Raw genomic sequence first — 24,997 nt, 5'->3', positions numbered from 1 at the left:
AACTTTTTTTCCCTGATGAACGACGTGTATTTAAATTTTCGGAAAATGTGTTAGTCTACTTTGATTCTGTTGTGTCTAATAGGAAAACTTTCTTTTGAAATTGCATTACTTTTTTTTTTTTTTTTTAGTTAAGATATTTAAAACCTATTCAAGGAGCTTTAGTTGATAAATTATTTATGTTTGAGATGTAACGTTGTTGAAGAAAGTTTTTCATACCTCCAAAGCCAGGCTGGTCAAACGGTTATGAACAATGTTCCCTCACTACAAGTTGAGTCGTAGGTCATAAAGACTCATGAAATAACAAAATATAAATTTTCAAAAATTAAATAATTAAAAAAAAAAATTTTAAAAAACTAAGTATACTGCATTGTTCGAAAAATTTTTCAGTACATCAATTTATGAAAAATTAAACAAAATTGGCTGTTAATTAGTAAACAAACGATTGATATATAATTGGCATACATTAATAAGCGAGCTCTGTTGTTTCACACTCGAAGATTAATTTAGTTTAGTAATTTTCTACGAGAGTATTTTTTTTTTTTGTCAATAAAAATTATTAATAATTATTGTCGTGACACGAGTAATCAGAATTTTTCTTCGATTGTTTGTCAACGCAGCCTGCGTACATTTGTGTTGTATAAACTATGTATTTATACAAAATTATAATGAATTTTGACAAAATTGTGAGAAAGGACGAGTACAAGGACCACGACGAGCGAATGAGAGTGAACGAAAGAGTTCAAGGCAAAAAAAGAAATTTGTCGAGAGAAAAGACAAAAAAATTTTTTTAATAATCAGAAAACCAAACCAAAGAACAAAGAAAAAAATATCGGTTTGTATAAACGCTTGTGGTGTGTTATTCGTTGTTTTGGCCAGGCTGGACGTGGCCGTGGAGCGGCGGTGGCACGTGGCCGGGTCGGTGGCCCCCAAGCACGTGGGCCAGTTCGGGGGGCGCGCAACCCCGCAGCTACAGGGGCCCGTGGGGCCCAACGACCAGCCGCTCGTGGGGGGGTGGTCCGCGCCAAGGGAAGTTTACCAGGTGAGGATGGTCTGTATCTTCGGGACGAACTGTCTCTTTTTTTCTATACTACATCTTTGACTATTCTGTAACCTCTTATTATTATTATTATTATATTATATTATATTATACCTGTTTTTCATATCTATCTAATTTGTTTGTCATACATACATAAACTTTATCATGTATACATGTATATTTCTATACATAGTGAGCCAGTCAATGTTTCTTCTATACATTTTATTTTTTCCGACCTTTTTTTTTCTCTCTCTCTCTATTTTTTTTTTTCACTTTTCCATTTTTTTTTCCATGTATCTATGTCGTCACCGAATTGATCATTTATTTTATTTTATATTAGTTTATATAATTATAATCTCATTATATTTTAATGCATATGGTTTATATAAGTTGTTCCACTACTTTTTTGTTCGTTCAAAGTGCGCTCTACGTTTTCCAGTTTTTTTTTACTAAAACCATGAATAACCTCATGACGTGTTCCAAGTAACGTAAAACGTACTTTGAAAGTGTGATTTTTGTTAAAACAAAAAATCCAACCAAACAAACAGCAATTAAAAAAAAAAAAAAAAATACGTAACACGCTTAGTATATATGCACATATTCTCATAATAAATGGAAAATTTATTAAAAATATATACATACATATATTTATTCATTAAAAAAAAAAAAAAAAAACACGAAAATGATGAAAATAATGTTGCACTCCTCTCGTAGATTCGTAGACTCACATTGGCTTACTCGCTTCTTGCCATCGCAAAAGCTTCTCCTTGAAATCCCTACACACAAATACTCCTTCGCCTTATGTGCTACAAACTACAACAAACTGCGACGACAGATCCTGACGAGAGACAGAGAAAGAGAGATAGAGAATGAACGAGAGAAAGAAAGTAACGATAACAAGATAAAAACAAAAATACAAAAACCAAGCAAGTGTCAGACTGTGAGAAATCGCGAGAGATTGTGAGAACGAGAAAAGGTACATCCGTCCGAGAATCTCGTCTCTCTTTTTTTTCTTCCCATAATCATCTATTTTCTTGTACGATCGACAACACAGCCGCAGAGAAGAAGGCTTCGTTTATGTTTCTTGGTTCTAAAAATATACACACTAATTTCGTTGTGTTTGTCAATTTTTGACATTTAAAGATTCTTTTATTTGATTTTGTTTGATCTACATTATTTTTTTTCTTATTTTCACCCTTTGTGCTTCAAAATGTATGTATTTTTTTTTTCTTTCCTTTTAAAATGTCATACGTTTGATATTTATATGAGTCAAAGTGGATCGCTTATAAATTTGTATCTCACATTTTTCATCATGTTGCATGGACATAACATTTTTTTTTTTTTTTTTTTTCATTTTTCTTTAGCTCATAGTTGCATCAATGTAAGTTTAACCTTACGAATATGTATAACTAATTTTTTTTTAAAGCTTGTATTTTTGCAACAGTCAAATCTGATACACTCCCATCGAGTTAAAAATGAAACAATCTCTGAAAGGTTCGAGCTTTGATACTCGATTATTATTAAAAAAAAAAAAAAAAAAAAAAAAAAAAAAAAAAAAAAAAAAAATCTACTTTGTTGCGGCAGTGTGTCGGTCGATAGTTCCTCTGATAAAATGTAATTCCTCCTGGCGAATCGAGAGCAAGAAGTGTATTATAATTATAATAACAGCTGGAATAGCAATAATAATAACAACAACAACAACAACGTGTTACATATATTGTTTGTTATGTCTTTAGTATTGATTTTCAATAAAATTTATAAAATTAACTTACGTAGTCTAAGGTGTTCTTCTTTGGGTCGAATCAGGAAAATATTTGATAAAATCTTTGCTCTCGTCACTTTCAACCATCGGTTTATCATCAATACAATTCTCATGGATTTTAACAAAAGTTTTCCTGATCTTGCATTATAACGTTTAATATATATATTATTGTATGCTAAAATACATTATACCTGTAAGCAATAATCATGTTGGTAAAAAAAAATTATTCGTTCCATTTCTTGTGATGAAAGGGAAAAGAAAAAACTCCAAAGCGGAACGAATAATTTTTTGATCGATTGAAAAAAAAAAAAAAAAAAAAAAATCCCAGAGTGCGTTTACTCGGCTAAATCTCACGACAAGCGCAAGAACGCACCAGAGTATCCACGAACGAACGAGAGGTGAAAAGCTGTTGTTTAAATTATTTTCTTTAATTTTCAACCTCTCGCTCTTTCATTGGGCTCAGACGCGCTCTTACGGCTTCCAAACGCACCCTGACTAGCGTTCGAGCAATGATAGAAAAAAAAAAAAAAAAAAAAAAATCCATCCCTGATTGTAACGACAAACTGATCTGACGGCGTACTTTTTGCACGCCCTCCCCTGTGTCTGTTTTTTCTGTTTCCTGCTAACCGATTAATAAAACCACGGACGCTGCCTCGAATGACCATATTCCACCAACCAATCGACCAACCAATCTAAACGCACGGTGGGCCCAATCGAACGGCAAAACCAATAGCAGCAGGTAAGCGAAAGTTTGACGGGGGTCACCAGAACCAGGGGGAATCTAAACGTCGCTTCCAGAGCAGCTGGGGGAACCAGCCCCTCGCTCAGCAACCATTGGGCGGCAATGCGTACGCAATGGCGAGTGTGAACGGTGGCGGGGGCGGTGGCAACAAAACCTCATCATCATCAACAGCCCAGGCAGGCTCGGCGGCCGATAAACTGGGTGGCGGAGCCTCGGGCGGCCCCAACAACTCCGCCCAGGCCGACGACGAGTGGTACCAGGACTCGTATCAGTCCTGGAGCTAACTTGCTACCTAGACGACGACAACAACAACAACCAGCAGCAGTGCCAGTGCCGGTCAAACACAGGACGAGGTTCATCAGCAAAACCAAAAGGAAGAACTGAGCTAGCGCGTGATTGTTGATGATGGCGCGCATTGTCGAAATCGCCCCGTGGCCTGGACCCTGGTTATGTATTATCCTCCTGCTGTCGTTGTCCACGCGTATGCTCGTACAATGTGAGACGTTGTCGCCTGCCTGTTGGCGAGTCGGTTCTTCTTCGACCACCGGTTTCACTGCAACAACAACAACAACAACAACAACAACAACAACAATCATCGAGGCCCTATTTTTCTTCAACTTCGATCTTCGACGGGTTTGCGGCAGTTTTGTTATATATACGCGTAGCTAAATATTGTTCGTTGCGAGATGGATGGAGATAGGCGATGGATGTTGTGCGTCGAGAGAGCGAGTGTACGTGGATGGGGCATTTTACGTACGATCAGTGTGTTTTGTTACTGCAAGGGTGCGAGAGACGATTGCGAGTACCTATACACGGAAGATGAAGAAGATGACGAAGAAGAAGACGACGACGACGACGACGACGACGAAGATTGATGAGCCAGAGAAGAGGGTTTCGATGAGCTTTGTTGTCTGTGCACGTGACTACGGCGTCTCGAGCCTGCCCCCAGCCCATACTTTTGTGTAAAACACCGTACAGCGGCGCGTGTGCGTGCTGTTAACGAACATCTGTGACGCGCGAAATGTACACGCGCGCGGGATAGTATCCAGCTAGAGGAATTATCGTTACTAGAACACGCCACCACCTTCGCCCCTCCCCCCCCCACTGTTGTTGTGATCTTTTAACAAATGATCATATATATATATATACATACATGCATACAAATGATGAAAACACAACAATATAATGATAGTTGTACAGTGATGTGCCACTGGGACTGTATTATTATACGATCGGAGTGACCGCCCACCCACCCCGTACTAACATTAATATTTTATATTTACAATGATATATGATAAATATTAACTAATTTTACAATGTGTAATTGACTAAGTGAATGGAGAAGAAAAAAGTAAAATGAAAAAACAATTGATTAAACATTATACCACAACTGCATTGTCGCGTTCACGCAAACAAAACAAGAATAATATATAACACTGCCAAGCGAAGATCAGCGCATTATTCTCGAAACCGGAGTATATAATTTGCGAAGTAGGAAAGGAAGGAGAAGAAAAGAAAAAAAAAAGTAAAATGTTGTAGGAATTTGCGACGCTAAGAGACTCTCGACGTAGAGGTTTATGTAGTAGTTAGAATAAGACGCCGATTTCGGAGGATAAAATTGTTAATCGCGCGTCGCATCCCCGGAAATTAAGGGGTGTAAAAATTTTAGAAGAAAAATTATGAACTACACGGTCGAGTTTTAAGTATAGGACACGTCGCAAAGCAAGTTTTCTTGTTTTTTTGTTTTTTTTCCAAATTGTAATTATTATTATCATATATTTAGGACACGAAATTTTGTTGTTTCGGCGAATGAGGTGGCAGATGATGAAATTTGTTTTTTCTTTATGATATATATTTTCGTTCCGGATTTTTAAGATGTAATTAAAAAGGGAAAGAAGGGGAAAAAAAGACGCCAAGCAAAGCTTCTTTTTCCCTCTTTCCGCGCGTGACGGAAACGAGCGAGCGCGTGTTAGTTTGTATAATCTATGTGAGCGAGAGCGAGAGTGCAAGAGTTGAAGCGAGGCAGATTTGTTTGTAATGGCACGTGGATGAGGCAGGAGAGGGAAGCGCGCGGTGATTTAGGCTGGCGAGATTTTTGAAAATTTTCGCTTGTTAAGGATTTTCAGAAATCTTGGACCGAAAGAAGGTTGACGAGTTCGAGTGAATATCTTTGATTTTTTTTGTTTGTTTTTTTTTTCGTTTCACGTAAAAAACAATCTATTTTTTTCACAACAATTTTACAGTAAAAAAAAAAAAATAATATAGTGTCGCAAATACAAATGACAAACCAAAATTCACTCGTTCCGTCTGATTCTTTCTAGTCGTATTCCGCGCGACAATGCGAGTTTAGCGATAGGTTCGACGTTCAGGGCGCGATTTATATAAAAGCTTTGTCGGCAGATTGCATAAGCGACAGGGCATTATAGAACTCAAAGTTCGAAAAATTTAAGATTAAATGAAAACGAGTACTGAGCAGTTTTAGGCGATTGAAGGAAACAAAATATAAAATAAAATAAAAAATAGCGAGTGACTTTGATTACAAAGTGTGCTCGCGTGTGTAATAACGTATGCGTGAAGAGCGCGCGCCAAGCGCGGCCTAGACCTTCTATTGTTGGTCTATAAAAATATGTACAGTCAGTGAAACTATTATTATTAAGGGTCAGACGATTATTAAAAAAAAAAGTACAGGAAAGCGCGTAATTGAAAAATAAAACAGATAAAAGTCGTGTGACGGGATAGCGGATTTTTTTATCGAAACGACGATAGAGAAAAAAAAGAGAGAGTTAAGTAAATAGGAAAAAAAAAGTAATTAAATAAATCACGACGAAAAGTGAGAGAACGATAGACCGTGTGAGAGAGCGCGTTTGCAACGCTTGACACACGAATTTCAGTCGTCTCTGCGAACGGTGTCTCTGCGGGGTTCGTTCAATGGTGTTTTATTTTTTTTGTTTTTTTTTTTTTATCGATAAAAATACAAAAGACGGAGAACAAAAAAGACGGGACATCAAAGTGGCTTATTTTTTGGAGACGAAGATCCGAAATGCGCTTGTTGCTGGTTTTTTGCTTGTGACTCGATTTTGGAGGGAACAAGAGCACAAAATCCACTTGTACGATAAATAAAAAAGAAAAAAAAAACAGTGATGAAAACCTTTTTTTCGTTCGGAAAAAAGCTGAACAAAAGGGCACGCAGTATCCGAATAACGAGAAATCTCGTCTTCAAAATTTTCTCTTTGTTTTCGATGCTAGACGGAAATTTTTTTTGCAATTCTAACGTTTGATGGAAGTTAAGTTTTGTTTTGTTGTAGAGATGGTAAAAAAAAATTCTCGAGACGCGTTTCTTTCGATAGAAAATAAATACATTTGTTGGATGTGGAAAGTGAACAGATTGTTGGTCGAGTTTCGCGAGGCAGGAGAGACACAGAGACTTCAAGAAGGTGCGCCATCGAGTTTAAAAAAAAATTATATATATATATTGAAAATAGTGTCGAATGCAGTCACGACGGCTGTTTATTCGTGTTGTTTGTATGTTTTTTGAATATTTAAAAAAAAATCTTGTTTGTTCTATATTGATATTTTTTTAGAAAAATAAAATTCACTTGGTACGGTCAGTACAATGAAACATATTTTCCAAAAAAAAGTAAATACCAAAAATGAAGTTGAAAAAAAAAAACAAAAAAAACAAATTTTACTCCTCTGGAATAATTGCAATAGTATTTTCGATGCACACCCACCATAGAAAGACAACTTTGAAATAATAGATGAAAGAATTGGGATTGAATAAAAAGTAAGAGACTGGAACTGATTGTAAAAGATGGAAAATATTCGGTCGGATCGCAGGAAAAAGGCAGAATTTTCATTGGGAAAATAATGACGATAGGCTACACCAAAATCGAATAATAATAATAATAATCACAGATTGTAAAAATACACGCGACACCCTAACTTGCATTTTTTTTATCGCCGTTGCACCGATTATAAAAATTTGGTTGATAAAAAAAATAGTTTTTAATTTGCCGAGCAACGTATTGTTGTTTTTGAATTAAATTTTTTTTTTCAGATGTATTTCAGTTTAAATAATACCAAATTTTTTTCAATTCGGTGCAGCAAATTAGTGATCTACGTTTTTTGAAAATTTTTTTATATTGTATTAACCGAATAATTTTTGTTTTGTTTTTTTTTTTCATCACGCTAACATCTGATAAAAATTAGGGAATGAATCAATAACGTTTAGTTAATCGTGTTTTTTAATTTATAAAAAAAATTATTATTGTCAATGAAAGAAAATTAAGTGTCACAGCTACATTTTTTTGTTAATATGAAGAAAAAAAATGTTATTACAGTTAACATACAATTATTAAAAAAAAATCATTCTCTAAGACATATCAGACGTTACTTTGTAGCTATGGGTAAAAAAAAAAACGTAGATCGCGAAAAACATAATTTACAATAGGCCGTTATATAAAAGTGTGAAAATTATAAAAAAAAAAAAAGAAAAAAAAAGCGTAACCTATAGCCAAGAAAAAAAGAACGTGAGCGAGCGAGCAAAAGTGTAAGAGTGCGTAAGGAAAAAAAGAGCGGTACTAAAAAAATTATGACAATTTCACAATTCTTGCGAAAACAGGTTAAAAATAAATAATAATAAGTTGTAATAACAGTAACAAAAAAAGTTAAACTAATAATTGAAGAAATTAAAAATACACATTTACACTTGAATACACACACGCACACGTAGACACGATTTTTTAAATATTTTTTTTTTTATTTATTATTTTTTTTTTTTTTAGTGTTGACTCGTTGTTATTGTTAGCCTGTTAGTTAATTAATAAGAAAGTTATAAGTGCGGGCTGTAGTTGGTCCCTTGTCCCTGGAGAGCTTAGACGCGCCCTCCCCCTGTTCTGGAGATTATCTGCGTTTATACTGAAGCTTCAATAATTTTTTTTAATAGTTATTATCCAATTATTACTTTTATTCTTTGTATAATGATTTTTCTTCGAACGATGGCAATGTGAAAACTAATAATATAAAAAATAAATGGAAAATGACGTTTTTACGATGTTAACGAATTTGATTATGATTATAATTACGATTAATAATATCCGTGGTGTATACAAAAAAATATGAGATTGAAATAAAGTTAATGAAATCCAAGTCATGACTAAGGCGTTAAACGTTCATTTTACATTATTTTCTTTTCTTTTATCAATAACTGAAATCAACGAAATTCGGGCACACAATTACAAAAGAGAGAAACGAACGTGCAAACTCCATTGTCCAAAACAGAAATATCCATACATCACAACAATACCATTTGGTATCTCATCATATTTACGTGATCATGATTTTACCAAGACAATAGTTAAATGGAAAAATACAAATATGTGACTATCATCGTAACCAAGCAAGAAATCTGCATTCAATAGTAGATTATTTCTCACCTGGAAAACAGTAACATAAATCCCCGGCGACCAATAAAAAATATAGAAAGTGAAAAAAAATGACTGGATAGTTTGTGCTTACTTGAAAAATGAACATAAAAAGTGACAAGAGACAAAATAATATCTTTCCTTGAATATCTATCACTACCCGCACGGTATTTGCATCTACATTTTTTCTTCACAAGACTGTTACAAAAGCGTAAATCAGCTGTACAGCAAAAGACTTTTTTTAATTATGTCTATTGTGGGAAAAAAAAGAAAATATGTAACATTGTGAATGATTATAAATAACGAATTTTTTCGTATGTGCAGCGCTTACATTGTCAGCCCAAGACGCACCAAAAAAAAAAAACAAACGAAAAATGTTATAATTGACGAATTGAAAAAAAAGAAAATTTGAGCGAGATTGTCAAGTAGTCGAGAGAGTAAAAATCAATTGAGAGACAAAAATACAAAATGCCATGAGTCGATGAATGATGATGATTAACAATAAAAAGTGAAAAATTATATCGATGTGCGACGATTGAGTCTTAAATGTTGAAACAAACAAAAAATAATTATAAAAAACTTTTCAAAGGGAAATATGCCAAATACAATAAGATAATGGCGGTTTCCTTTGAACTGATTAATAAAAATTGACTTTGTAAAGAGATAAGCGAAGATCCGGAAGTTGTTTAGGACAGATTTAAAGGGTTTGTTTGGACACGCGAAGATCGCTGTTGCTCGCGAAGCCTCTTTTTTTATGTTTACTATTTATGAGCATTATTTTGTTAATCTTTATACAAGTTTTTTTTTTGTTTTTTTTTTTTTTTTTGTAACTAGGACTAATTATTTTTCCTTCTTCCCTCGCCGACGTCGAGCGTGCGCGCAATAATTCCGATTTCTCTCTTTTTCCAAGATACTTTTTTTTGCCCTATTGTTATGTTGCAAGGATAATTTGTTGAAGGCAAAAAAATAATCTTAAATCTAATTAAAAAAAAAATTTTTTTTTAAGCGTATGCGCTTGACGATCGTGTAGTTATGATATTTTTTTGTATACTTAGTAGTTGATAATAATTTTTTTCAATATTGGACTTCCAAATCCCTCTTTCTTTTTTTTTAAAGAATAATATCGATACATCGACACTCGAACGGCCGAAACATCGAAAAGGCAGGCAAACATAATGAGAATAATTAACCAGTTTTAGAACAAATAAGACGGCGATTACGACGATGAATTTGAATTGTAACTCGGTAAAATAGGCAATAGTCATTGAACGAATAAGGATAAAAAATGAAGTAAATGGTGTAAACAGTTAAGTCACTGTAACTAATTTTGAAAAATGTGACAAGAAAAAAAAATCGATTTTTCGAAAAAGGAAAGAGGAAGCGTATGGAGGGAAACGGAAAGTTTAATGAGATAGTGAAAGAGAAGTATGGAGTTACGGAAGAGTGCGTTTAATGTTTAAGCGCGAAAGAGATCAGAAAAAAGGCAAAAAGAAGGAAACGGAAAATTTTTCGCCCCACACAACATAGATAATTGGAAGATTAAATAAATGACGAAAAAAACACGTCGCAGAAACACTTGCTGATTTAAAAAAAAAAATTAAAAAAAAAAAAAAAAAAAATGCAACGTAAAAATTGATGGCTGAATAAGGCGAAAAAATTTTTTTTCTCTTTACGTTTTTTCTTTTGAATACTCGAACTACTTAGGCAACATCCCAACCCATCCCTTTGTCCACACCGTACCCTTCTTGTGTAATTTCATGTATACTTTGGATAATACCTATCCTCTTTTCCTAATCTTGTATTGTCAACTTTTTCCCTGTAAAAGGAGAAAAGAAAATTGTATTCCCTATTCTTTCCCCTCCCTGTATTTATATAAAAGCATAATATTCGAGAATATGATAACATTAATATTAACACAATACGATAAGGATGAATATTCGCTAATATATTGAGTGGGTTTTTGTGAAAAAAATTGAATATTTAAATATTACGAAAACAAACATAAAAAAAAATTCTGGTCTTTGTCTGAAATGAGAGAAAGAAGAAAAAACGCGAGAAAGAATTAAGGAAGAGATGGAAAAGTGTAGTGAAACATCGGATGGTAGGAAGGAGATGAATGGTAATGATTGTTTCATTAAAAAAAAAAGTTTGAAAAAAAAAAAAAAAAAAAAAAATTAAAAAAAAAACTGAAACGCGTATATTTGAATATAATGTAATCGTGTTAGGCGTAAATGCATTTTTTGAGCTAAATTGTACACAATATGTAAACGATTGTAAACGAAGTAAAAACTTAACTTTTCAAAATTTGTACTTGATATTAAACGTAAAAAAAAAATTGTAATAAAATTAACGGCGTGTGTCGATGCTGCAACGAGACAAGCGATCTGAGAAAGAGTGGAAGAACATATAGGAGAGAGAAAGAGGAAATGTGAATTGGAAAGAGCGTGCAAGAGATCGTTTTTTTGACAAATTATAGCTTTAAAAAAAAAAAGAACATTACGAAATTCGAGCTTTACTTATATATATATACACCGATTCGAGATATCCAAATTCGACTATTTTTCTACTTCGAAATTTTAGAAACTTTTTGTGATTGGCAAATTGTGATTATTTCTAAAAAAAAATCTGCGTATTTTGATAATTCGGCTAAAAAATTTTGAAAAATTAGATAAAAAAAAAAAAAGAAATTTTTATAAAATCGTTGCGAATCAAAACGAAAAATTTATAAATATTTCTGACTCGATGTATGCTGTACTGGCTTTAAATTGGAGTTTAGTTAATTAAAGAGCGTGAGAGCGAGACAAAAAGGTTTTCGAATGCATTTTAAGAGCGAGATCATAGGAATGAGCTTGCAAAAGAGCAAGGATAAAAAAAAAAAATAAACAGCCTTAGGGTTGCCACATCTAAGCAATGCTGGGGTTGACGATGGCGGAAGCAGTTCACGGTGACACGAGACTTTAGACTGATCTATAGGTGTACTAGCGTTAAACGTGTAAAGTTGCTTTATGAATAGAAAAAAAGGATAATAATGAATAAATGAGTGAACGAAATGACAGAGAAGAGGAAGAGAAAAAAAAAAAAAAAAAAAAAAAATATAGTTGGCCCGCGTTTGCCAGCGATCAGAGCCACTGCACTTTTTTCTTTCCGTGCCGAGGCACCCGCCTTCAGAAAAAAAACGAGGCCGCTTCTCCTTCTAAGAAAAGACGACACAAAAACACACGTCACTCTCTCACGCGGATCTACCGAGCCTCCCCCTTTTGTTCTTGTTATATTACTACGCGTCTGTTATAGCCTGCTTTTTTGTTTTTTAGTAGTATACTATTTGTGATAGTTAGAGAGATAGAGAGAAAAGACAAAAAAAAACAACAAATTTTCGCGGGGGAGGCTCTTTAGAACGGTGTGACGCAAAATTTGGAACGAAAGAAAGAAAAAAAAAAAAAAAAAAAAAAAACATTAAATCTAAAGTGGCGTTGTTCATTTTTTTGGCGAAGGTGAATGCCTCGGTGAAGGAAATGGAAGGTTCAATCGTAACTATTATTATAGATACTTTGTTGGTGTAATGTAGACTTTAGAAAAAAAAAATGGCGTGGCTGTGATCGTTGTGGACTGCATAATTTTAACATATTGTGCACTGTGATGATTTTTTTTTTTTTCTTTGAATCTTCTGTAAGTTGTTGTACGAGTATGTATGGTTAGTACGTGTACACACATGGACACGGTACGCTGGCTAAGCCATTGATCGTTTTGATTTTTCGTTTGCCCTGTGACTAATTATTTTTGAGCTGATTCGCGATACACCATCTGTGACATGTTTTATATGTTTCGCTTGTATATGCACACTCACACGTAGAAAAAACGTATTTTCGGATAATAATGTAATAGGTGAATTGTAACATGTAATGTGGCAAAAACTGTTTTTTTAATTTTATTTATTATTGTTTTTTTATTATCATTTTTCTCGATATTTTTTTTTTTGTGTAATTAAAGAGGGTGAGATGAAAGTAAGGATAAAGAGAGAGATTGCCAGGAATTTATTAATAAGAAAAGATAAGCGCGAAATGCCGAATATATTGAAAACAAAAAATAACAGCAAGCAAACGACGCGTTGGAAGACTCTTCTTTTTTTTGTTTTTTGTAGTTTCCGCTCTCACGCGCGTGAACGTGGTTTTATTATAATATTACGTGGGCCCGTTGACACGATTATAAATTTACGTTAATATTTTTTTGATGGCATGCGAACAGAAGCGTGCGAGTTTTTTTTAATTATACATAAATATATTATATATTATATTCCTGCGGATATGCATTTTTGTGAAGTGATATGTTATTATTTAGCGATATAATTAATGAAGGATGATGATAATGATGATGATGATGATGATGATTTATAAAGAAAAAAAAAGTCGAGAGAGCGAGCGAAAGAAAAAGCGAGAATGCGAGGATGAATCGGAAATATTTAGCAAAAAAATTAACGATGGAAATATATATTAATTGGGATTTTAGGGAAAAATGATTAAAAAAAAAAAAATTTAATTCTTTACATAGCAGAGGTTTTACTTTAAACGAAAAAAAAAAAAAAAACAAAAAAAATAAATAAATGAAGCTATAAAAAAAAAATGATTAGCGAAAAATTGTGCGATTATTATTGTATATTTTCTTTTATTACTATTATTATTATTATTATTATACCTCTTGCGGCTTTTAATATTTGATTATAAGATGAAAAATAACATGTTTAATAAACAGGTATCGCAGCAAAAAAAATGTAGACACGACATTATTATTATTATATATGCACATATAGAGGCAAGATACATTCGACGACGATACAGTGTAATACCGAGAATAAAAAAAAAAAAAAAAAAAAAAAAATTAACACAGTTAAAGAATGAAACTTGGATGAAAAATTATATGAACGAAAAAGAAAAAAAATTAATCAATATGAACCAATGTTTCGTAATCATTGCATAATCGAAAGACGTTCGTGCGCCACGCTCCGTGTCAACTCCGCAATTTTTAGCATATGATGCGTAAGAGTGATAAAGAGAAAGTAACAGAAAGCGCTACATGTTGTAATGATTAAAAAAAATAATAATTTACGAAAACTAGAGTTGTGCGTGCGAACGAGCGAGAAAGCAAGCGAGAGACAGCGAAATTTCACTTCTTTTTTCTACATCGCGAATAAACATCAGTACAACAGGTTTTTAATTCTACTTTTTTTTTTTTTTTTTTTTATTATTGTGATTATTATGTTTTAATGATTGATTTTCTTCAACTTTTACTCAAAAACAAAAGTATGAAAGAAAAGCAAGGGCGATGTTGTTGAGAAAACAAATAATACAAAAGACAGTGATGATATATAAGATATAATGAAACATAAAGATAATAAAACGACAAGGAACAAAAAAAAAAAAAAAAAAGTAAAATAATTATAAAACACATATTTCAATAAACACAATTTATATGGAGAAAAACTCCCGGACGGAATTCATGAACATAATGTTCATTTTTAACGGACCGAATTCTTTTGCACTTAATTAATTTTTTCGTAATTTATAAGTTTATATGGATAATCAATATTTTTAATTTTTGGAAGAAAACTCCACTCCTGTTTTTATTGTAAACTGCATTATTATAACTACTATTATTCAGCTACCAATTGCTTTGCTTTCCTTTCTTCTTTTCTTTTTTTTTTTTTTATTAAAATAATGTTTCCGCAATTATAAACGAAAAAGTTTCCCCTGCCCCCTAATTTTAGTGTGAACGTAGTTAAACATTATGATTATAAACAATGAATTTGATGAAAAATAAAAATAAAACAGCGTTAAAATATATGGTTCCTTTTCGAGCTAGGAGCTTGATTTAAAGTGTCAAAGATTTTGTGTATGACCAGATGTATTCTACATGTCTCAATAAACAGTTGTATGTGAATTACCTTTCTTAATTTACGAGTTTTTATTCATTTCCAGCCCTTTTATTTAAGATTTCCCGCATCCTCGCCCATCATAACATGATGTGAAAAATATCGTTCTTTTTTTTTTTTTTTAATATAAACATATTAGTAATTGAAAAAGAAATAACTTAATTTTACCGAATGTAAAATTTCAAGCAATGTCATAAAAGTAGCCGATTGTATGGTCATGTTTTCTTCATAATTTTCGTAATTTTTTTTTTCCTGCGAACAAGTTAATTTTCGTCGGAAGTACATCAACAAGATGAGCAAGTAAGTATTTCGAGTAAAAATATAATTCTCCAGTACGAAGCAACGCGGAGAAATGCTGTATTGTTATTAGTATACTGTTACGAAACCGATTTATGAAGGAAAAGTCTTTATTTGAAGTTGATGACGAAACCCTTCCCAAAATAAACAAAAACATGCTTTTGCAAAAAAGCGCACCCTAAAGATATCGTAATACTCGCGAGAGATTAACTTAAACACGCTCATTTACCTTGTCGAGTATCTTTCAGTATCTGTATCCGTACCTTTCCTCCCCTTTACAGCAGAAGGTGGAAAAAAAAGATGGGCAAGTTGGCTGGTGCTGCACACACACGCTCGTTGTCTACTCTCACCCGAATCCCGTGATGGAAAAAAAAAAAATACTAATTCTCCCCTCAACTCTCTCCCTGTGCATCGATCTCTCTAATAAAAATGCAACCCTTTCCCCCTCCCACATTTCTACTTTGTTGTCTTTTTTTTTTTTTTTCTACTCGTCCAAGTATATACAACTCGATTTTCAAATGTTTAAAAAATTAATCGCGTTTGTAATCTTAAGCTGCTTCATAGTAACAATTCTACACGTTTCTCCTCGCTATAAAAATAACATTCAAACTCAAAGGTCGTATAAATCGGGGGAAAAAAAAGGATTCGTGAAAGTCTATCGTGGATCAGATAACAACAAATGGATACGAGTAATTACCAGGGAAGGAGTATCGATAATGATCGCACACCTATACACACAAGGATGAAAAACAAAAACGCGCCAATTCATAAAGTAAATTATACCGAAATGTGGTGTCCATTGAGCAGTGGTAGGTATAATATTTTTTTTTACAGGGTTATATGTTTCTTCACGCGCGCGCATGATCGAGTTGAGAGATTTTTTTTTTTTTCCTTTGAAATATAAGATTTGGACGATTTCGCGCACGATACACATGTATAAACAGGTATACGTCTGTACCGTACCGAATACGGGAAGGTAAAGTCGGACACAGACGGATAATTATGGTAACATGTATTATACACCAAATCGTATGGCTGTAGACGCTCGTCACTCATTAAAGTTTGTTTTTAAAGACAAAGAATAAAAAATACCCATCGCGTGTCCCACATTCCAGGTGTGACTAGCCTTTTCCGAGAAATAATGGGCCAACAAAGAAACATATAACCCTGTAAAAAAAAAAAAAAGAAAAAAAAATCTACTCGCAAAATTCGCGTAAACTTGAACTGAAGGGTGAGTCGGCAAGGGACGGGTATATAAGGTGGAGGGAAAAAAATGGTCTAGAGGATAGAAAAGGTACGCCCTTTGCGAAGCACGAGACAGAGGAGCGACGGAATATTTGCCATTAGCGAGCTTTTTTTTTTTTTTTTTTCTTTCAACCAGCTAGCGTTTTCTTCTTTTGTTCTTGCTGCTGAGAGCTGAAAAATGTTATTTACCTAGAGAGAGAGAGAGAGAGCTAGCTAGTCATACCAATACACAGAGGGACCTTTCCATCTGTCATCGTATAACCAACGAAATGTGTATGTATATAGGCACAACTGTATGGTTAATGGACGTATCTCGTGTAATATACGTATATGCGCAAAGCTCCGAATCGCAAGAGTACAGCTGCGTTACACGTATGTTTAAACCCCGGGGTTTTCCAATAAATTGTCATCCAGCAGCTCAATAGTCACAACCTGCATGAAAACATAGACACCGACAGCAACTGGCTCGGCTCTTGCCTCTGCCAGCCGAGGTTTACGGAGTGAGTCGATTAAAAACCTGCCTCATCGAAAAAAAGGAGGGTGGAGGACCCGCCCAAAAACTCAGTCGGTGTCGGGGGTGGGGAAAAAAAAAAAAAAAAAAAAAAAAAAAAAAAAAGAGGTTTGCAAGTTGAGGACATTGTACATATTGTGTGTGGCGTGCAAGACATGAGCAGGGTAGGATCGGCATTTCTAGGGATGAGGCTTTCCAAGGCAGGAGTGGATTTTGTGGACAGAAGAAGAAAGGGCTTGTTGCAAGCTTTTTATTTTATTTTTTTCGTCCCACCCACCCCTTACCCTTCTGTCCCAAGGACAATAGCGTGGCCAAGAGTAAATTGCACGAGTAGGCAATACAGTATATTATGTAGGTATATGCATACATGGTAGTGTAGCGAGAAAAAGAGAGAGAGAGAGAGAGTGTCGAGTGGCGGAGAGAGAGAGAGAGATAGGTACTGTATACGTGCCCCGAGAGTTGCTGCCCCTGATATTCTCGTCTCGTTTTCGGCGCCTCCGGGGCCACTCCCACCTTGCCTCCTACTCTCCTCTGACATTATGCGATTCACCCGCTGACCCGCTTTGTACTCCTTGTGTCCTCTATCGGGCTCCTCTCCTTTTTTTTCCTTTTTTTTTTTGGTGCACTTGGGGCACCCCTAACTATATACCACATCGTATACATCCATTGTGTATCTTTTATCCAAACAAACCACCCCAGCTGCAGCAGATAAGCGACCCCGAATCTGTAAAATCTCGTTTTTTTTTTTCCTTTTTTTCCTTTTTTTTTATTATTTCGTTCCTTTCGAGATTTACGAATCTACAAATATACACGGCAAATTGGGGTACAATCGCAGTATTGCATATAATTATGTTACATGGGGGCCGAGAGTGATGATGGGTCACGGCCCTGCAAAAAGGGCATCCAACTGCAAGTTACCCATCATCATCACCTATACGATGCCTTTTTTATTTGGATGCCGCCAAACCCACATGGGTATACAACAGCTACACGGTGTTTTCAAACTTTCGGGGAATAATTATACTAAAATACAATTACGTGCATGTGTAGATGTACAGTGCAGTACAATGCATCATCGAAATCATCGTCGCAGCGGTATAGGTATAGACTTCATTTTAACGCCCTGTTCTCTTTATCTTGACATACGACGAGCTATATTATATAGGTACGCGAAGATAAGGGACAAACCGAGTCCCCCCCCTCCCCCGAAGACAGATAAGACGAGATGATAATATAAAATACGTACGTATTTATGATGGCACCCTGTATATAGCCATACCCATGTGTACTTATCCTTTTTTTATTTATTTTGTTTAATTTTTTTGTTTTTCACTCGTTCGAGCGAGCATCGTTGGGTATTTTGGTAAATCTGATGAGCGTATATTGAAAAATAAAAGCAATAATAAAAATGTATGTGTGGGTGTGTGTGTGTGGGGGGGGTGTGATGCATGAGAGCAGCGTTCTGTTTGGCCATGGTATACGTCATGTATGCGACTCATCGAGCCATAATTGGGGCGTGACGAGTAGACCCGGTAGACGCGAAGCCGACGAAAGCTGCAGAGTTTAGTTAGCTCGGGGAGGAGGTACCTACGTATACACTTTGGAAGGTGACGACGAGAGAGAGAGAGAGGGTGAAATTAGGCAGGAGGCGAATACGCGCTGCATATCTGTACATACGTACACCCGTGGACCGCAAATTAATGCGACCGAGTTCGTGTATACTTTGGAGCGCATTGTCTTGCCTATACGGGTGTGCGTGGCTGTCTCTCTATCTTTTTCGACTCTTGTTGTGCAAGTGCATTTTTTTTTTTTTTTTTTTTTTTTTTTTTTTTTTTTTTTTTCACCCCACATGATTGTAGAACCTAAATCGTACATCCTCTTTGCCTCGTATTTACATTTCCTTTTGTTGGTAGAGAAAAAAAAAAAAAAAAAAAAAAAGAAAACCGATTTTTATGACAAATGGTGACGAAAAAATTTGAAACAAGCAAATATACTTGCAACGTAAAATGTAGTAGCCGACGGGTACGAACAAAATGAAGAATTGTATCGCACCAAAATTAAATGCGTGTGAAATAAGAAGAAGAAAAGCGTTTGATGATCGACTATGGCATATATATACCTATACGTGCACTCCACTGTAATGTCACCATGCAGCACTAACTCACGCCCAACTTTCGCTTACACTGCAGAGATTTTACATTGACTTTGGCGCTAAAGTCAGGCGAGCTTCCAGGGCCAATATACCTTCTATATACACCCTCGTGCACTATCGGTTGCTGCGGCTGCCAACTTCCTCCCTCCCTCCCGCGTCTCTGGGCCGCAGTACAGCACCCCCCCCCTCCTCCCGGCACAGCTTCCCTTTCGACGCTCTGCAGATGTGTATAAGTACGCTGTACCATTGTCTCCCCCCCCCCCAGCCTGTGCAGCTCTCGAAGCCACTGCTGTGTTAGCTCTCCCCTTTCAACTCAACTCGACTATCGTCGCCACGTATATATATGGGGTCCAACTTACAGACATTTGTGGTTTCTGTCAACGATGATGCGTGTTCGAGTACATGGTAATTGTACACGATATAATAATTTTTCCTCCCTAATCCTGTACACAGCTCTACATACATTTGCTCCACTTCTGCCAAAAAATCCATGACGAGGGAATCCACGTTGCAATCGTTCCATATTGCATGATTTTACCCATTTTCGTTGTACTTACGAGGTGCTCTTATTTTAAGAACAACCTTTAACATTTATTTCTACTAGTGTGTGTCTTTACGTTTACGTTTGTTTGTAAACTTTGCCGGCACCGAGCGATACAAGTACATAGCCTGTTTCAGTGCCTTAATGATACAAATATACTACATACCTACTACTTGTTACTTTGGTTCATAGCTTTGTATACATTTAGCTGATGGACATCCATCGCAAAGTTCGCGTGATCGTTTTGGTGTAAAAGTTTAGTTATAAGCAAAGGTACGAGAGAGTGATATAAGTAATATACTCAAGCTGGTGCCGGTCATCAAGATGAGCGTACAGAAAAGTAGGCACAGCACCATCTGCGCGGGAAGTATCATCAAAAAACCCGAGAGCTTCGCCGAAGACGAGTCTTGGAGCTGCAGCGGATTGCACTCGACCATCTTTGCCGGGATGAATTTGGATTTGTCGACCAAGCCGCTGCAAAATGCCGAGGTGGAGAGCCGCCAATTGACCGGTTTCTTGACCACCATCAACGAGGAGAGAAACAGCGCCACGACACCGGTCTCCCTCAGTCCCACCGAGGACTCAAACATCTTGAACCTCAATTTGGACGCACTGCAAGGCGACCCCGACGTTTTCTTGGACTGCTCGCCCGAGGCCACGACCAACAATCGAGTCCCATCGCTAACCAGGTGAGTTTACCTGCTCACACGCGCTGTTTTCGATTCTGAGAAACGATTAATGTGATTTGTCCTTGCAGCTGCAGTCCCCGTGTCTCGGCACCGAAAGCCGACAGTGCCGGCACCAACGGAGGACCGACGCCCGCCATCTTCACGTTCTCGCCGCGCCGGAACTCGTGCACTGGGGCTCTGCTCGATAAATTAGCAAAGGACTTTGACTCCTTGACGATGGACTCCCAGCCCCAATCGACTCCGAACGTCGACGTTAGTCCACGCCCAGCTGCTTCCATCTGCGACGACGCCTCCCAGGTAGTTTCCTCCTCGACGATCGACGATGCATCGAGGCGCGGCAAGAAATCGGCAACGAAGAAGATCAAGCGGCTCCAGAGTGGTCGCGACCGCTCGCCCCTTCCGAGTCTCATCCCCATCAGGATGCGCTCGCCCAGTCTGCTCGGCACCACCGGCAGAGTTTCCGAATTGAAGAGGGCCTTTGAGAGGTCCCCGGGACAACAGGTCCCCACTGGCACGCCCACCGTGAGGAGGCCGCTGCGATCTATCGTCACCAGAAAACCTATACCGCAACCGTTGGACCTTCGTAGGTGGAAGAACAGCCCCTCAGCGACAAGCAGCAGCGGAGTTAGCTGCAGTTACGGCCACAGCAACAGTAGCGGCTACAACACTTCCGTTGTCCCCAAGGGCAAGGTAGCCGCCATAAAGCGCTCCTTGGCCACAGCGGGAACAAAGATTTCCGAGAGCCAGCGCCCGCTGGTCGGGACACCGCAGCTCCATCGGAAGACGACCCCGATAAAGCGCAGCGCCGAGACGACGACCAAGCCAAAAGTGTACCTCCAGGCTACCTGCCGCCACGCAACCGGTGACAATGCCGACACCCACGCGGTGCACAAGCGATCGGCTTCCACTTCGGATTGCCCAGCGTCTTTCTCTCCCTCCACCTGTTTCACGGATTTGCTCGAAGCACCTTGTCAGCGCCGGAACAGCCAACGTCGACGTCGCCGGCGCAGCCTATCCGCGAGTGCGATCGAATCGTCCTCTTGTTCCTCTACGTCGTCGCTGTCGCCGATCGCGACGAGGGCAAGGTTCGTGACCGTCCGAAAGTATCGTGGGTCCAAAATGCCGGTTGTGCCGTCCGTCTGCAAGCTTCAGGTGAACAAGTCCGCGATCATGAACAGGAGGAGCTTGGGCTTTGTCAGCTCACCGATCAAGTCGGTCAAAGAGCTGCGCGGGATCTTTTCGCCTCGCCAGCGAGCTGGAGGAAAGGGTTCGTACCTCTATACTCTCGAGTATTTTCCCCGACGGACGTAGTTTGTTTTATTTTTCATTTTCAAGTTACGCGTACATTGTTTTCTGTTTATGTTGCAGGTCTTAAAAAACAACGCGTAGCAGATAAGGTACCGGCGATCGTCATCACCAAAACAGTGGTCGTTCGCGAAAGTATTCAGTTGAAATACTGAGAATGAAAATTGTTTTTTTTTTTTTTTTCAGTGTATACACTATTTTCCCACTTTTCTCGGTGTTTGTTGATTAATGAATTTTTTGTTGTTTTGCGATCAAATCCCAAAAAATGACTTTTACAGCTCACATGAACTTTTCTGGATTCAAAACGAGATTATTTATACGAGTTTGCGTGACTATATCGAGCCAATCGACTTTTAATTTCAACTTGACCACAATAAAAACACTGAAAACCATTGTTATTTCTCATTTGTTACGTTATTGCTCACCCATCAAATAAACACCATATACGTAACCATGATATCATGCGTTCCAACGGTAATTGCGAAATTATACAAAATTACGAGGGCATCGTAATTCATACATTGTCATTTACCCTCTTTTTTTTTCCAAGGTATAAATTGTGAAACGCATATCTCCCTCATCTCAAGACCCTTTTGGCACTGTGCAATGGCGTGGGTACGTATTCAGTGATGTGTTGCCACTTGAAATTCCGTTCACGGGTGACGGTAACTTTTATTGGCCGCGTAGAAAGAGAAAAGGAAAGTTATCGTCGCGAGATAGAGAGAGTTTGCTCCTTTGTCGCTGTGTTCGCGTTATAACGTGCAGACTTTCAGTGTATACGTATACCATCAAGCGAGAAAACAAAAGCTCACTCGACATAACACACGTATACAACTGATGCCCACACGTAGGTACGGTCGATCTGGTCGTTTGTTATTGTTTATACTTTGCGAACGTGCGAGCAATTTATCGTTCAACTTTGGGGACGGCGCGGCAGTGGCTATCTCCTATTTACGGTGGTATCGAGTCTCGAGCTAATACATCGGACCATCCTTTTTGTTGATGCGGCCACATTGCAGGGATTTATGGTTTTTCGTACAGCCATGTAGATCTGAATTGATAAAAAAAAACATCCCGCACGTACGTGCTGTCAAAGTAACGTTTATTTGATGTACGTTGTGGTACAGGAAAAAAATAGACCTTTCCAAGAGGTTCCAGATATTTATTGGAGTACAAGTGAGTTGGAAGTCATTCTCGACTGTGCTTGTTGTCATGTTTTTGACTTGAAAATGTAATTCCACTCTGGTTTGCTTTGCAAGAGAAAGAGGGAGATTTAGCGTGAGCTATTGCGTGGCGCAGCGAACTTTACAATCTGATTGTTTCCGTAATATTCTCGTAGACGCGCATCGCTCGAGCTTTTACAGCCTGGGAACATAAACTTGTGAGCGCCAGTAAAATTTTTCCCCCTTTTCTCTCTCGGCGCTGTAGACGTATTTACTTTATGCGCCTCCCTCTCGCGCGTATAATGTGATTTTTCAAGAGTACGAAAATTCTCCTCTCCCCTCTGTTACTCTTAAAATAGTTCATCGAATGAAATGAAAAAAAAACTCGGAAATTGGTGAAAAAAGCAAAAGTTGGCTGAAACTTGGCACACACCCTGCAACTCGGGTATATGTGTGCTGTATAAAATGAGCGCGGGTATGCAAGAAAAACGTGAATTAACAAAAAAAAAAAAAAAAAAAAACAACATGACCTACATGACTAGAAAGTAAGTATATATTATAGTTGTCGAGGGAAAAAATTCCGTCTCTGCGTGTAGTATATGTACCGCTGTTCCCAGATTATACGTACATCGTGCCACAGGCAATGCGTAATATCATACATACCGTAGGTACGCTGTGTACGGTGGGCGCATTTTATAAATCCAGTACCTGCACACGCACACAAATCCAGGCGTATGAAGCTCTTGCGCGTGAGTTGCTAATTTTGTACAAAGTTTTCGCATAGCAAAAGACATTTCCTCTTTGCGTCATGGGTTTTGTGAATTATCACTAATTTCACATCCGTGAGCAAATTTAATTACTACTCGTGGGGTTTGAATGTGGTTTTTCTTTTCAATCAAGAAACTTTGTTTGCTTGCGTGATAAACATTTTTTTGTACAAAATTTTCATATGCCTGTGATTGTAACGTTTCATGTATACTCAAGTATAAAGTATCCAGTGCACGAAAAGCCAAGACTTGGAAAAATATTTTTACAAAAAAAAACAAATGTATTTGTGGTTCAAATATTCGCCTGTTACGGCTGTACAACCGATTTTTTCGTTATTTCCACTTAATTAAGAGAAAAGAAACGAGATTTACGCTTCTTTTGCAGGAAAATACTTGGGTAAAGAGGAAAAATGTGTAAACTCGTGAGAAATTTGATCCGATGCAAAATACATCAATCTTCCCTCCGATGAAACTTGGCCTGGGAACCAACAATCAAATTTTAGTACACAAAGCCAAAGTTTTATACAAATATACACAAAAGAACGTTAAACCCGATAAATCGAACGACAGCCCCCCGCGTCCGTGTAATATTATCCACAGTCTAAAAATCATCGATTACGTAACGCGGGTTGTAGGGACGGGCGGGGGGGGTGAAAAAAAAGGAAAATCAATAAAAAATCAGAAGAAAAACAAAAAGAAAAAAAAAAAAAAAAAAAACCAGCCCCCTGCCCGCCCCACCGAGTCGAAAGGCACTCGTGCAGCAGCGGCAAACTCCCCACACACGGGAAAGAAGAAGAGATCTTTGGGTGTGGACGCTTCAAGGAAGATACAATAACCGATCCGCCAAACGAACGACCCCTCGGCTTTAACGCCGAGTCGAAAGGGCCGTACTTTGCTCATACCTACAGCGCGGCGAAGAAAGCATCGCGGAGTATATGGTACAGCAGCTCGCTGGCGTGCCCTGCATCAGAGACGACAAAAGTGAAGTTAAAAAAAAAAATTAAAAAAAAAAAAAATTAAAAAAAGGAAAAAGAAAGGTCAGGGCCCCGGGAGTCCTCGGTCCGGCCCTGGCGCCACCGCTGCAGCGGCACAGTGGCGCCGTTTCCCACCCCCTCGGCACTGCACGATTGCGCAGCCTGTATAATATACGTACACATGGGGTTGGGGTGGGAGACTCTCTCTCTCTCTCGCGAGTCGTCTTGGTTGCTTTCACGACCTCTGCCGTCAGTTGGGGTGTGCTGGCTGGCTGCGGAGGAGCACACGGTGTACTTGCAACGATCGCCCGGGAACAGTGTACTCGGCGACGACGACGGGCGGCCCGCGTCGCGAGATATACGCAGAGTTAAAGCGCGCATCCCGGATGCGGAAACTGAGGGAAGATCGGGGAAAAAAAAAAAAAATTGAAGGTTAGAAAGACGCCACAGGGGGCTGTGTGTGCGCT

At 37.6% G+C, this 24,997-nt stretch overlaps 2 protein-coding genes across 15 annotated transcripts in view; both read left to right on the top strand.

Annotated features, from left to right (window-relative positions):
- The window catches only part of Syp (synaptotagmin binding cytoplasmic RNA interacting protein), a 52,725-nt gene extending 46,959 nt beyond the window's left edge, over positions 1 to 5,766 (top strand). For 7 of the 14 annotated variants that reach the window (XM_089597035.1, XM_089597042.1, XM_089597033.1 and 4 more), the window contains 2 exons: positions 877 to 1,048; positions 3,532 to 5,766. In XM_089597035.1, the coding sequence (XP_089453161.1) occupies positions 877 to 1,048; positions 3,532 to 3,824 (465 nt within the window). In that variant the 3' untranslated portion in view covers positions 3,825 to 5,766. Of the gene's footprint in view, positions 1 to 876; positions 1,049 to 1,750; positions 2,513 to 3,531 lie in introns of those variants that run through there. The other 7 variants (XM_089597043.1, XM_089597040.1, XM_089597041.1 and 4 more) reach the window with 6 other exon arrangements.
- A 14,190-nt stretch (positions 5,767 to 19,956) lies between these two features.
- On the top strand, positions 19,957 to 22,020 carry LOC106646942 (uncharacterized). The gene is made up of 3 exons (XM_014363174.2): positions 19,957 to 20,321; positions 20,390 to 21,588; positions 21,690 to 22,020. Exons 1-3 carry the CDS (start codon positions 19,957 to 19,959, stop codon positions 21,779 to 21,781), a joined length of 1,656 nt encoding a protein of 551 aa, XP_014218660.2. The 3' UTR covers positions 21,782 to 22,020.
- The last annotated feature ends 2,977 nt before the right edge of the window (positions 22,021 to 24,997 follow it).

Source organism: Copidosoma floridanum, unplaced genomic scaffold (genome assembly GCF_036245765.1).
Source record: "Copidosoma floridanum isolate Cflo_tuat_1 unplaced genomic scaffold, Cflo_Japanese_pri ptg000030l, whole genome shotgun sequence".
Taxonomy (NCBI): Eukaryota; Metazoa; Arthropoda; class Insecta; order Hymenoptera; family Encyrtidae; genus Copidosoma; species Copidosoma floridanum.
The sequence above is the reverse complement of the archived record's forward strand: the minus strand, read 5'-3'. Positions and strand labels throughout refer to the sequence as shown.

What these genes read in the sequence shown, in the direction of transcription:
- LOC106646942 (XM_014363174.2), top strand. Translation starts at nt 19,957, where the DNA reads ATGAGCGTACAGAAAAGTAGGCACAGCACCATCTGCGCGGGAAGTATC. An exon ending in CGAGTCCCATCGCTAACCAG is followed by an intron (nt 20,322 to 20,389) that starts GTGAGTTTACCT and finishes TTGTCCTTGCAG; the next exon opens with CTGCAGTCCCCGTGTCTCGG. An exon ending in CCAGCGAGCTGGAGGAAAGG is followed by an intron (nt 21,589 to 21,689) that starts GTTCGTACCTCT and finishes TTTATGTTGCAG; the next exon opens with GTCTTAAAAAACAACGCGTA.